The sequence below is a fragment of the Eschrichtius robustus genome, chromosome 10, assembly GCF_028021215.1.
Source record: "Eschrichtius robustus isolate mEscRob2 chromosome 10, mEscRob2.pri, whole genome shotgun sequence".
NCBI lineage: Eukaryota > Metazoa > Chordata > Mammalia > Artiodactyla > Eschrichtiidae > Eschrichtius > Eschrichtius robustus.
Window position 1 is genome coordinate 13,738,055 of NC_090833.1, and position 15,392 is coordinate 13,753,446.

A 15,392-nucleotide genomic window follows, 5' to 3' on the forward strand; every position below is an offset into this window, starting at 1 on the left:
GTGTTAACAGGAATATAAGTACCTATTGATTAGCATACGACAGTTCTGATTCATTTTAGCCTATTTATTTTTTTATGATTAAACATTATAGCAGCTTTCATCTGTTTATTTGGGATCTTGAAGAGTCAGATTAAACTATTCTGATTAAAGAGGAGAATCCTGTGATAAGAACTTCTATAGAAGAGTTTCTCAGTAAGTGATCCAAAGACCACCTGGCACCTGAATCATATGGGTTGCTTGTCCAAAATGCAGACGCTACATATAACCAACAGAGGATTAATATCCAGAATATATAAAAAGTTCCTACAAATCATTAAGAAAAAGACAGACAATCCAATAGAAAAAATGGGCAAAGAATATGAATAGGGATTTCACTGAAGAGAAAAACTGAATGGCAAATAAACAGATGAAAAGTACTTAACCTCTCCAGTAATCAAGTGAAAATTCAGTTAAAACAAGACACAATTTTGCACAGAGCATAGAGAAACAAGTTAAACAAACCATGAGGAAACAATCAGACAAATCCAGAACGTGGGACACTCTACAGAACTACCAGCTGGATTCTACACACACACACACACACACACACACACACACACACGCCATAAAAGACATTCTTGGCACAACTGGGAAAATGTGAATATGGCTCAGATATTAGATGATATTAGGGAATTGCTGTTAATTTTCCTAGGTATAATAATGGTGTTGCACTGATGCAGGAAAATGCCCTCATTTTTAAGAGATATGTACTGAAGGGATGATGTCATAACATCTGCAATTTTCAAATGACCCAGCAAAAAAAACAGATATAGAAAAATATTTGTTGAATCTAAGAGAGCACATAGATGCTCAATGAACTATTCTTTCAACTTTCCTGTAAATGTAAAAATTTTCATAATAAAAAGACATCATTTCAAACTCAGCACATTGGCAAACACTAAGTCTGACAAAATGTTAAGTTTCCTCAATTTGATCTTTATTCTGTGTTTATCTTAGAAAATGTCCTTGTTCTTATGAAACACATACTGAAATATTTAGAAGCTAAACAGCATGATGTCTACCGCTAAAAAATTTTATATAAAAATGTATATAAAATCATGTAAAATTATAAAAAAATTGTAAAAATCATGTAAAATCATGTAAAATTATATATGAGAGAGAGATAAAGCAAATGTGGCAAAATATTAATTGGTGACTCTGAATGGAGGGTATAGTGAGCTATTCTTGCAACTCTCCTGTAAGCTTGAAATTATTTCAAAATTAAGGCTTACAAAATAAAAGTTAGATAACATTAAGGTGATGTCAAGGATGTGGTGTAATGGTAGCCCTTCACACTGCTGGGGGGAAACAGAAATTCACAAAATCACTATGGACAGTAATCTGACAATATCTAGTGAAGCTGAGAAGGCACGCACACTCTGACTCACAGTTCCACTGTGAACACAGTCCCCATGCTCAAGGTGTGTGTAAGAATGTCGCTCTCAATATTGTAATAGCAAAAGAATGGAAACCACCTCAATATCCCCCAAGAGGAGAACGAATAAGCAATAAATTTGTGGTAGGCACATACAATGGGATGCTATATACATCAATAAAAATAAAGTAGAGCTACATGTATCAACTTGCATAATTCTCAAAAACATAAACATGAAGGAAGAAATGAAGTAGCCAAAGGATACACTATGTACTTTTTATATAAATCCTAAAATTATGCAAAACTCTAATACATATTGTTTATAGATGGATACACATATAATAAAAGAAGAGAGAGAGGGAAATAATAACCATATTCAGGATTTTGCTACCTCTGGGAGGGGGTACACAGAGGCTTTCAAATATATCTGTATGTTTTAGTTTTTAAGCTGTGAGTACAAGGTGTTAAATATTTTTGATATTCTTATATGTCTGATAAATTTCATAACATTAAAACAAATTAATTCAAATCTCCGAAGCCAGCCCTACTGAGGATGAGGTTTGGGAATCTGGGTTCTCCTGCAATGTAAAGTTTACCAAACAACTAAAACAGAGCAAGGGAAATCTCCAAATGAATGTCAACAAATCAAGCATGGAAGGGTATAATTTACAATGCTATGTCTGTTCTGTTATCTGTAAAAAAATACTACAATTATGAAGTAACAGCAACAAGAATAAGAAAAATTATGTTATGCCTAATTTTGCTACACAAATAACAAAATATGAACATCTAATACAGTATTTGTAATAGCTATAATTTCTTATTCTTTAGAGTTATTTGATCACAATACTTTTCAGGGATAGAAATTCAGCTAAAATAACCTTCCTTTTCTTAGTAAGGGAAAAATAACGCTTCCAAGTGTATCACAACGAAAGGGAAAAAAAACCCCAAAACACTAAATAGCTCCTAACACTTTTGCCACTTATAATTGCACTGTTGCTAACTTCCTTAACTAACTTAATTTGGACATCATCTACTTCTGAAGGTAAGGAAAATAGACAAGAAGAAACAATTCATACCTTCCTCATATTTTCTGCATCTAAGGCAACTATTTCCAGTTGGTCCCTTTCCTGCTTGACCTCAGTCAGTCTCTGCAGCAATGTCTCTTTCTCATCCTGTAGCCTTCTGCACTCATTCTGGGCCTGAGTAGCCTGGCCTTTGACAGTCCCCAGGTATTCTTGCAACCCACTGATGACACCTTCTAAGTCCTTCTTCAGGGCTTCATTTGCTGCTATCTGGCCTAAGCAAGACGAAGAAAGGGAAGGTGATAATATATATAAGAAAATGCTTTCAAGATACATAATTACTGCATTTAGTCTCCTTAGCTATTGTTACTAGCTAAGAATGAAATTCTAAGCTTCCAATTATTTCCTACTATCTTAGTTTTCATTTTCAAGATATAGTAATAGCTTTCCCCCCTATTATCCATGGTACAGGAGTATTAAGCAGGTAGACGATAAAAATAGTATACTCATTGGCATTGCTTATGAAATGCTTAATACATGCTATAAAAAGTTTAAAGTAGTGATTTCCAAATAAAATAACGAAAAATGTGCAACAAAACAGTTCTTGCTGCTAGACACACAAAACAAAACCAAGTCAAATCCCAGACTAGCAGCATTAACCTGTAACCTGAAGACTCAAAAAAACAAACAAACCATATATTGGGTACTTACTATGTCCAGGCACTTTATGAACACTATTTCATTTAATCTTCCCCCAAACTAATGATCGTGACAGAAATAATTTGTCCCAGGTAACACAGCTGATAATGGCAAAACAAGGACTGGGGTCTTTTTACCACAAGCCAAGGCTCTCATCACTACAGTCTATTATCTTCCTCTTCCACTATTATGGCAATGTCACATTTTTTTAAAATTATTTTTTAAAATGGGTGGAAGATCTATTTTTATTATTTATTTATTTATTAAAAATTTTTCTTTTTTGGCCACACTGTGCAGCTTGTGGGATCTTAGTTCCCCAACCAGGGATTGAACCTGGGCCCATGGCAGTAAAAGCAAAAGAGTCCTAACCACTGGACCGCCAGGGAATTCCCAGCAATGTCACAATTTAAATTTGCACTGCAAAAATAGATACTAAAATTCTTTCTATAGTCTCCTTATAACCAGACACCGAATGCCTGATATCAATGGACTCTTCTCTCCTCAAAAGATTTTAGGCCTTAGAAGAAGACAATCACATGCCAGAGTTTATCATGATCATGTATGGACTTCTTGCTATAGTGACCTGACTCACTAGGACATCAACCCAAGAAAACTAAAATAAAAATTTTAAATTTTATTAAACATTTTTGAGTACTCTGCAAATATTTCCCTATCAAATACTAGTACTAACAGCTGAAGCATATTCAGCTAATATCTGGATTAATGCCTGTTATTTGTCTTTTATTAACACTGAATCTGATTTACCTTAAATCATACTTAAATTCTCACCTTCAGTAAGCTGTTGTTCAAGGTCCTTAATCTCTTCAGTTTCTTTAGCAATTCTAGAAAGTATCTCATCCAAACGGCTTTCAAGTTGTTTGTACTGCTTGTTCATAATGTCAAGCTGTTGTTCTTTACCCCTTTTCTGAGCCTTCATATGGCACTGAATTGAAAAAAAAAAAATTAAAATCCCAAACTCTTTAAACTCTTATAAAAATAATAATCCTTAATAACATTTCTAGGGAAGAATGGAAAAGAAAATGTAACAATTTGCATCTGTTTTGTGTCAGACACTGTTGTTTTCACATGAGTAGTTTTCATTTAAACCTCATGATAACTTGATGTGGAAATCATCTCCATTTTACAGATGAGCAAACTGAGGCTCAGGAAGGTTAAGTGATTTTTCCCAGGTAACAGCTAGTAGGTAATGTAGCCAATTTCAGTGTTCTTTGCGCTGCACTAAAATGTATCTTTCCAAAAAGGTTTCCAAAAAGTTAATTGATTATATATACATATATCCATAGGAAAAGGCTATATTCTAAAATGTTAACAAAGGTTATATCTGGGTGGGAAGATTACAGGAGATTTTTAATAAGTTGTTTTAGCTAAAAAATTTTATAATAGACAAGTAATAACTTTTTATTAAAAAACATAATTTTTAAAAAGGTTTTTTGGGGGAAATAGAGACATGAAATGAATACTTCCTTAGAATTCAAGTTTATTTTCTTTTTTTTTTTAACATCTTTATTATTGGAGTATAATTGCTTTACAATGGTGTGTTAGTTTCTGCTTTATAAAAAAGTGAATCAGCTATACATATACATATATCCCCATATCTCCTCCCTCTTGCGTCTCCCTCCCACCCTCCCTATCCCACCCCTCTAGGTGGTCACAAAGCACCGAGCTGATCTCCCTGTGCTATGCGGCTGCTTCCCACTAGCTATCTATTTTACATTTGGTAGTGTATATGTGTCCATGCCACTCTCTCACTTTGTCCCAGCTTACCCTTCCCCCTCCCCGTGTCCTCAACGAGTTTATTTTCAACTCCTTATGCAAAGAAACATTTTGTTTTTAAGTTCCATAAACTGGGAGTTGAGAGGGACCTCGAAGACCATTTAGCCCAGTGAGTCTCAAGATGGAGGGCCCTATGGAGGCACACCCCAGCAACCACTACATACACCTGCAACCACTACATATGCCCCTGGTGGAAAAGAGCTTTCACACACCCACACACACCCTGACAGTCATCGCTTTAGGGAGCTACTGTTATCTGAAAGGATTGGATTGTATTTCTCAGGTGTGCTGCGGGAAAAAACTGAAAACCGATGACCTAGTCTAACTCTTCCTTTTACACGTGAGAAAACTGAATCTCAGATCCATCAAATGACTTGCCCAGGTCTCCTTAAGCAACTGTTCATATGGAGACAAAATAATTCCCCAGAGAACCTGTGCCCTCCCACTCACATCACACCCTCGCAGCTCTAGTTTGCCCCCACAGGATCAGAGGAACAGAACAATAATAAATCAAGAGAACGTTACCAGGAGAAAGAACTATATTAGTCTGAACAACGAACTCCACAAGTCTCAAGTCTAAGACTATAATTTGATTATAAAAGAACACTTCTCAATTTTACATGTCTGTTGCCTCCAAAGACAAGAAAGAAAGTCTCTTCATTTCTGAAGAATAAATGAGAGGCAGCTTGATTGGAAGGTTTTTATTTTACTACTGGTAAAACGTGATGGATGTTCAAAACTCTTCTCCTACTCTCCCAAAATACCCATCTGAAGTCTTTCTGAAAAGCTAACTGCAGATAAAACCTTAAATTCTAAGTAAATTTAGGATTTTTATGGCTCAAGAAAGAATTTTCAAAAAGTTCTACACTTATATCTGCATCAATAAATCTTAAAAATTCACCATTAAAACTTCCACTGAAATCTCTACATGCAGGGCAAAAAATTAGCTCAATACACCAATGATTTGCATTAAACACATGGGAGCAAAAGTAGATTCAGCGATTTTCACTACCATGGAGCTCACAATAGAGGTATTGTAAAAACAGGAACTTACATCTCTCACTCCTCCTCCTCTTTAAATCCTTTGTACACAGAGAGAAAAAATGATCATACCTTAATTTAGAATTTGTCCTGTTAAAACTGAGCCGTTGAGAACAGAGGAACTGTGGGCGGAACGCTTTCTAATGCTGTCTTGAAATTCATGTGCACTTCCCTCTCTGACAGCCGCATTTTTGTAAACGCCTCTGAGCCTCTAACCTCCCAGCGCTTCAAACCACATTCCTGGCAGAGATTGAGCGGCAGCCCAGCCCGTCCAATCACAAGCAGCCTCTGCAGGCAGGCCACACCCTCCGCGCTTTAAATCACAACACAGGAAGCTCCCACAGGCCAATCACGCACAACCTTTGCAACAGATTACTACAGATTAATTGCCTTTAGCATACAGTTTGCTCCCATAGAGCACTGCTAGATAGGGAACAGGGATACAAATCTTCCTTTATTATGTTTGCTCCTGTGGTATTTCTGCTTCTGACTGTGAATGTTTTCTAGAACTAAAATGGGATTTGATTTTTCTATAGTACCTTATCCTTTTGAAAACTAGTTAAATGCTTATGCTTGTTGAAAACTTGACTAGGCTTGGCTCTGAGCTAATTTAAAAAATAATTAATCTCTTTAGACCTGTAACTCCTTTGTGAGGCTCTGCCTCTTCCTAAAAGGGGTACTTTGGGAAATCATTTAATCTTTCTAAATCATATTTTCATCTTATGCAAATTTAAAAAGTCACCAATCTCATTTGGATGCTGTAATAAAATAAAGTTCCTCACCATATGTGCCTAAAACCAAGTGCAATGCAAGACACATCACTGGCACTTAACATACTTGTTTTCCATCATATCTCAGTCATTTACTGTTTCCTAATCTCTCAAGCTTTTACTTTTAAATTCTATTTGCTATTCAGAAAGATACTTCATCTGATTAGATAATAAAAGTTAAATAAAAGCCTGTATCTGCAGAAAAATATGCAGAATACCGTTCTTGATTCTTTCCCTCTTGCTAAAATGTTCACAGTTTGCAGCCTAAAATGGGGTGCCTAATACTAGGCATTAAGGTGACTGTGCAAATTAGAAAAAGATGCTCCTTCCAGGTGAACAAATTAAAAAGAGACATCCTCTGGTGCTCAGACTAAGACTGTAACCCTAAGAACTAACCTTCAGGAGTTTTAACAATACCGAAAAGGAACTTCAAAATCTGGCTTGTATGTTTCATCTCCACTATTACAGATCGATTTTGACTACCTTCAAAACTTGGATGCCTTTCCTACTTCTCATTTAACTCCTTTCTATATGTAATTCTTTACAGAAATCCAGTGTGTATTAGACTGGATTTCTGATTACAGTTCTGATTACAGAACTACAAGAGGGAGTAAAGGAGCTTTGAGTAGTGCCTATAGGCCAGTTCTTCCCTACTTTCCTTAATGCAAGCATTCATAAACATAGCACTGGCCCCTGGGGATTCAGTTCCTGTCCTCAGGGGCCTTACATGGGGTGGTAGGTTTCTGAACAAATAAATATGATACGGGAAGATATCATAGACCATATTATATATTATTTAAAATCTCTAATTTTTCATGTAATGAAAATTCTTCAAGACAATCAAGACTACTTTTGGTTTCAATTTTAATACTAAGTCTTAGGCTTTTGTTAGAAAAGACCTTATGTCTGTGATGATATGGTCACCCTTTGTCAAAATTAGCTGGCCTCCAAAAAGTATCTATGATATTTTACTAAAATGTTTAAAGGGATAACTAAATAACTTGTCAAGTACATAAAGCAATTATAGTGCATTGTCTTTACCATGTTAAATTCTATGGTTTCTCATAATCCAGAGATTTTAAAGTTTTTTTTTTTTTAAATAACCTTATTATTCAAAGTATACCAGTAAAATGTGCAGGAAATATTCTTACTTCTATTTTACAAATATTGGCTAAAATATAAACCATTAGTAAGACTTTTCAGAGTAGAGACAGAAAGAGACAAGAACCTAACTCCATCATCCAGCCACCTGACCACCTCTGGCCACATTTTAGGAAGACATACTCTAGAGAAATGTTTTCTTTTTAAGGACAAAACAAAACAATATGAAACAACAAATAGCTTTAGTGGAATATTTGCATAAAGGATTAAAGAAGAGGTAGAAAAAGGACTCTGAACCCCCTCAGCTCTCCCATCTTGCCACCTTGCTGTTAAGAAAGAAGAAAATAAAACAAGGAGAGAGAAAGAGTAAGAGGTTTGGAGAGCACCTTAGAGCAGGTTTCTCTTGATTTGAAATATAATGAAATTCAATTACTTAAAAAAAATAAATATATCATTCATCAATTGTTCTACTGAAAGCTACCTCCATCAAGCCCGAGGTTGTTTTGTTTTAAACACACACACACTTTATATGTATGTGTGTGTGTGTATGTATATACACACATATGTATATATATAATACACATACATACACTCATATTATATATATACACACACACATATAAACATATGTATCACTCAAATTTGTGCATCAAACTAAAAGAGATTTTCAGAAAGGACTCTGAGGCTAAAAATGATGAGACATGATACCCAGAAAGAACAATATGCTCATCCCCATAGAACAAGCCAAAGATCTCTTCATTTACTTACATGTTTTGGGTCTTTGGAATCCAGACTATCAATACCTATTTGCAGGTCCTTGATCTCCTTCTGCTTTTCAGCAATTTCTCCTCTTTGCTTTTCCATCTGCATTTCTAGATCCAGAGCTTCTTGGCGTAATTTATTTAGAAGTTGTATCCTACCACTCAACTGCTTGAAAAGAAAGTCTTTCTCCGCTTCTGAAATCTAATTCCCCCCACACCCCAACACACAATTAACAGAGGACAGCAACACTGATTTACAAATTTACAGAAAACAACTAGTACAATTTAAAAAGGTATTCCATGCTCTGTTTTTTTTTTATAATAAAAGTAAAATGCAGGTGATACCTAGGCACTCCATTCATATCTTATACTTTTATCCTTATTATATGTAGAAAATTTATTTTATAAAAGCTTATAAAACAATAGCAGGTAGAAATGAAGTTGTCATCTTAGTATAAACAATTTATAAATTATTAATAATAATAACCATAATATTAATGGTAGCTGACTTTATATAGCACTTACCCTTGTATTAGAATATCAAGCCAATTGACAATGTAATGAAAAATTTAGGCTATATTATACTTACTCATTTAAAATAACTATTTTTTCCAAGCACATTTTGTAAGCATCCATTTACTTAATAATTATGTACATTATTTACTTCTACCAATTTATCTATATAAAGCTTTCGCCAGTACTGTTATAAAACATTCTTAATTATTAAAATCATTCTTAATAGCTCCATCCACCTCATCTCCCATTTTCAATCCATCTTTAAGTCCTGTCAATTCTACTGCCAGATTTTACCTAGTCTTCTTTCTCTCCATGTCCACCATCACCTTTGTAGTCCAAGCCATTATCATGTCTTGCCTGTACTAAACAACAGCCTCCTAACCGATGTACACATCTCCATTTTTTCCATCTCTCTCAACCCATTTCACTCTCATCAAGTAGCCAGAGTGACCTTATAAAAATACAAATAGGATCAGCCACGCTACCACCTAAAGTCCTTCAAAGGTTTCCCATTACATTCAGAATAAGATTCAAACCCCTTAAAATGGCCTATGATGCCTGGCATGAGCTTTAACCTCATCTTCCACTATACTCTCCCTGACCCTGCAGAGGAATCTTTAGTCTGAAGTCTTTTGCACACACTGTCACCTCTGCCTGGAATATGCTTGCCCTTAATTCTGCCTCACTGGCTCCTTTTCATCCTTTGGGTCTCAGCCTAAATGTCACCTCCTCAGTGAGGCCTTTGTGGGTTGTGGCAATCTACATCCTCTTTACTGTCTCTCCTAATTTTCTTTTTTTTCCCCCCTAGAACTTATGTTGTTTAACTATACATTTCTTTTAAACTGATTTTTACTTATTTTTTGCCTATTTCCTGCCCATGAGAGAGGAACACATCTGTTTTTTTCATTACTCAGGGCCCAGCTCAGTCAGCAACTGCCATATAAACTTGAATCAATTTCTAGTTACTAAATAATTTGAAACTAACAACACAGGGTTACCTTTTTAAAAGAATATATAATTTGGACTTCACCTTCTTTTCTTCCTACTATGGTATGAATACATTACCATCACAATTTTGAAATACTGATTTTTTAAAAGTTGCAAATAACTAAAACCTTTTACTTACTTAAAAACTAAAATGTCAAAATACTTCCTTTTCTGAACTTTCTCCCTAGGCAACTACATCATGGGTTTGAGCTGCTTGCTTCTTCATGACATCATCTTTTTGTATACCATATTTTATATCATTTATATTTTTGCTGCTCATGTTTAATAATGTTCATTGTAGAGGTGTTTTCTGGCTCTTAATCTAGGTTCCAGGATCTTAAAGGTGGTGAGTGCTTAATTAAATTAGGAGAGATGTATTAGGAAGCAGCTTCCCTGGGTAAATTGGACACTTTCATAATAGAGTAGACCGAATATATCTTTTTACATAAATGGTTAAGTAACGTGTATCTATACACTCTATAAAATGCTAATAGGATGTCATCCTGAATGGAAGGAAATGAAATTGGAAAATGCTAGAACCATATCTGACTCTGAAATTTGTTATTCCGTAATTAATTAGGCAGCACTGATTTACAGATTGTTTTACACGGTTATGAAGAGGGAAACACATTTCATTTTTGGCATTTTCGCTTAGCAATGCAGCTTTACTTTTACTTACTTTTTTAAGTTGTATAGCTTCTTCCAGTTGTTTAAATTCTTCAGTAGCTCTTAAAATTTGTTGTTCTGCCTTTTCTATTTCATCATGCAGTTCTGATAGTCGAGCTTGTGCTGCAAATTTAAAAACCATGCACACACACACAAGAAAAATCTTGAATTCTCAAATTTCTACCTTTTTCTTAGCAATAACTTCCTCCAATTAAATTCTGCAATTATACAACACAGGAATAAAAACAAGTAATTTCTTATGATTGTTTTCCTCTCTATTAGTTAATCTCTAGAATAGTTTCATGATATGCCATAGAGCTATAATTGATCCATTTATTTGTAAAATTCCTAACATAAAAGAGGCTCTACTTGATACTCCCAACATTAAAGAACTCTTTTGAAAGAATAAGGATTTTATTTGTAAATATGTGCTTACATGTCACTAAGTTATAATTAGGTTTAGAGTATTAAACAAAAACCTGTGTTAGAGGCAAATGCTTTATGATGGGATTCAATATCAAGAAATTCACTACTGATTTGGTAATCCCAAATCAGTGACTTTCCACCTCAAATTCCTGATTTCTCTCTCCCTCCCTGCCTCCTATAAAACTATGAGCCCCTTGAAGCTGGTGTGATTTAGTTTCGCTTTCCCCTTCCAGAGCCTTGCATACAGTATACGCAGGCACGGACAACTCGGCCTCTTTTCTCCCCTTTCCAAGTCAACCTCTATTGGCCTTCCATGTATTCCATTTAGCTGCCAACCAAGAGAAGATGGGCCACTAATCTCATTGCTTGAGATCCCCATAATGGGCCATGATTACTAGTGAGATGAATGAACTCAGGTCTGCTTTCTCCTTCCGCCATATGCATACAGATAAGTGGGGAAGTGTGTCCAAAGTTTGCCACTTGGAAGGTCTCTAAGTGTCCCCTTGGACTGATTTCTTCCTCTTTGTGAGTTGCCAGGAAGTGGTAAGATTCCTTGAATTAGATGACTTGGGGGGGGGGTGGTGCGGTTGACGAGGTGGAGTGTGGGACAGATCAAGAAGAGTCAGAGGCCAGCCTCAGGCCTAAGCCTAAGGAGAGTGCACTGATCCACTTTATCCAAAGCACTGCTTTAGGTTTTGGCGACATGTATAGGAATCAATAACTTTACTTGCTTCAATTATTACTAATTATGCCTGTCAATGTGTAAGTCCAATGGTGAGAACCACCTGTTGGCAGGACGAAATTTAAGCATTCTTGGAGCCCTTGGACATGCTGCTATCAAATAACGGTCAAAAACCCCATTCTTCATAACAGGAATCATTAAAAAATAATCTGCTCAATGAATCGCTGCTTTTGTTTTAGACATCTCATGCAAACAACAATATAATAAAGAACTTCAGCATGTTTAACTAGAAGAATTAAAAAACAAAATTTGCTTATATATTCAATTCTTTTGTATTTTTAAAGAATTTAAAGTAACTTTTTTTAACCTGCACTTATTTTGTTTTCTTTGTCTTCCAGTTGTGTGTCCAGTGGCGTATGGGCTCTCAAGTTCACATGTTCATTTCTAAGTTGTTCCCCTTCATCTGGATCCATCCTCTTGATCTCTACTAGCTGGGCATTATTGGTAATATAACTCTCTGTGGCAAACATATTTCTCTTGTATCTGGATTTGCCAATGTAAGGGCTTTCGTCTGGGGCTTTATCAATGTCAACATACTAAAAACAAAATAAATAAATCTTATGAATTAATAAGTAACTGTTACGCAGTTGAGTGACATTATTCATTATATTAATGAAGAATATATCACAGAATTGCCTAAATAGTAATCCTACATACACAGAAGTTAAAATATATATATAATTCTTTTATCTTATTCTTAATGTACTAAAAAGGAACTAGAACAAAAAATGGTCTCAAAAGGCTTACTCCTCCTATCCTCGAAGAGTGAGCTGGATTGACTAAGGAAGTGCCTACAGTTATGTGTTTTTTGTTGTTGTTGTTGTTGTTGTTTTTAGCACTGCTGTATCTCTCAAATCAGAAATCTACATGTTTTATTTTGGTTTCTTGGCTGACATATAAGTAAAATCTCAGTCTAATAAATTTTAAATGTTGAATTTTTACTAAAATAGTTTTTCGTAAAAATTTAGTATTTAGTATCTACTAAATACTAAATTTTTACTAAATCATATTTGATATGATATTTTATTATCATATATTATTTTACATGATATTGACTGAAGCTTGGAAGTTAAACAGTTCCCTGTTGCAGTGGCATTTATGGTATTTGTACAAATAATGGTTGACTAATAGTGAACCCACTGATTATTGAAAAAACAATGTAGGAAGATGTCTATTCCATGGTCACTGAAGCAGGCAGTGCACTTTTCCTGGAGGTTTGGACTTAAGGAAGCTGATCAACCACACTCTTGAGTGAGGTAACTGAGGATTAGAAGGGCTGCTTATGGTTACGAATATGGATGTGGGCAAATATCCTCTCGGGGCTTTTACCCTCTTTTGGACACTGCTCTACCTCACTGAGCCAAATAATTCACAGATTCAACCAAAATACTCTGCTGATATCTTCATAAGAAAAACATGGAGTGGTTATTGATAAAATCATTTGAACATCTCCACCACCCTGCCCTCCCCTGCCCCATTCTATGCTGGCTTTAACTGTGGATTACTACGAAATCAAAATAACTCACCTCTGATGGATAATAATTTAGTGGCTCAAATTTAGCATCAATTTTATAAAAAGCCAATTCCTGTTCCAGTTCATACTGTTTCTGACATGCTCGAGTTAGTTCCATGGTCTTCTGTCTTAGCTATTGGCCCAATTTGATATGAAACAACACATAGATTCAGTAAGTTAGTATAAAGGTACAGTGGTGTGGCAAGTTCTAATCATAACTGATAATTAGATTTTTAAAAATCTCACAGCAAATAGAATAACATTAAGAGCATTTTATCTTAATTCTAAAGTATTACAAAGAATGAAATACAAAATTATCATTTCATAAGAGATCACATAAAAGACCTTTGAAGTTTATATGTTATTTCAGGATACAATGAACAAAAGTTTTAAAAATCATTTAAATTTGCTTTATCCAAACGTGAAAATAACTCTGTATCAATTATTTTTAAGTAACTAGTCTACTAAGTACCTGCTTCCTGATTTCCCAATAACTGGTACTAATTTATTTAACTGACTCATGATAGTTTCAAATCATGGATAGAAATGATATTTGACATTAGAAGGAGTAAGAAGGATGAAAATAGGAGATCGGTTTTAATTGTTGTACTGATGTTGCTGTAGTATTTTGGCTAATGGCATCTCAGTTTTAAGTGTTCAGAACATTATTCTTTGTAATGGAGGATAAGGGATGTGAATAAGCTCAATCAGATCCAAATATGGGACATTAAATTTTTAATAAAGTAATCCTACTGTAATTACAACTTTTTAGTTATTCTTAGAAATTTTAGGAGCTAGAAGAAAAATCATCTAATCTAACCCTCTGAATTTATAAATAAAGAAACTGAGTCCCAGATTGGTGAACTGACTTGTCAAAAGTTACATAGTTAGGTTAGTGGCAGAAGTTAAATATTTTATTAACTACCAGTACCAGTCCCCTTTCTACTAAACCAACCCTTGAGTTCATTTCAAAGGTCCACTAAGTGATTTCTGCTTCTTCATTCCCCCCAGCGTCTGACAATAGATACCAGACAAAAAAAAGGCATGCAGAAAAACTTCTTTAATATAAAAATGCAAGCTGAAGAAAATAAAACATAAACAAACATGAACATTTTACAAGGACCGTGAAATCAAAGTCGTGCACGATTTAGCTTTCAGTCACCTCCTGATTATCCATCCGAGTGGAAGTAAGGCTAACCTGGATAACAGGTAATTCTGACTACTCACTGTATGCCAGACACCATGCTAAGCATCTGACATATGCTATCTCACTGAATCTTCACAACTACCCTATGAGATGATAAAAGCTGTACAGAGAGGTTAAATTACTTGTCCAATTGCACAGCTGGTAGTGGAAGAGGCAGAGTTCAGTTCCAAGTTTCCCGATTTCAAATCCGACACTCTATTATACTACACTGCCTTCGATGTCCTGCTGCAGGGTGTCAAGCACATTACCCACATTGATGCTTTCACTGAATGCTCACAAGTCCCTGAGTCTCCAGAAGGCAACTCACAACCAACAATGTCAACTAATCTTGGGCTTCTCTCCCTAAAGATCAGTGGCAGCAGGGACAAACAAAGGCAAATGTGACTGAACCATGGAGGCTATAGGGACTGGTCTCCGCAGGCAAATACAATTGACCCTTGAACAATGTGGGTTCGAACTGAGCAGGTCCACTTACACATACTTTTCAATAGTAAGTACTATAGTACTAGACAGTCGGTGGTTGGTTGAATCTGTGGATGCCGAGGAACTAAGGATATTGAGGACCAACTATAAGTTATACGTGGACTAACCCCTGTGTTGTTCAAGGCTCAACTTTAATAATGAATACTCTGTGCATCTTAAAGTACCTTTGTGTTTTTTACAGCAGTAGGCTTAGCATATAGTAAGCATTCAATAAATGTCCTTTGAAGAAATGCATAAATGGGAGCAA

At 35.3% G+C, this 15,392-nt stretch overlaps 1 protein-coding gene across 6 annotated transcripts in view; it reads right to left on the bottom strand.

Annotated features, from left to right (window-relative positions):
• The window catches only part of CNTRL (centriolin), an 85,379-nt gene that overhangs the window by 42,588 nt on the left and 27,399 nt on the right, over positions 1–15,392 (bottom strand). For 5 of the 6 annotated variants that reach the window (XM_068553831.1, XM_068553833.1, XM_068553832.1 and 2 more), the window contains exons 8-13: positions 13,469–13,588; positions 12,250–12,478; positions 10,788–10,897; positions 8,613–8,807; positions 3,928–4,081; positions 2,494–2,714 (exon numbers count right to left, since the gene is read on the bottom strand). In XM_068553831.1, the coding sequence (XP_068409932.1) occupies positions 2,494–2,714; positions 3,928–4,081; positions 8,613–8,807; positions 10,788–10,897; positions 12,250–12,478; positions 13,469–13,588 (1,029 nt within the window). Of the gene's footprint in view, positions 1–2,493; positions 2,715–3,927; positions 4,082–6,045; positions 6,149–8,612; positions 8,808–10,787; positions 10,898–12,249; positions 12,479–13,468; positions 13,589–15,392 lie in introns of those variants that run through there. The other variant, XM_068553834.1, reaches the window with a different exon arrangement.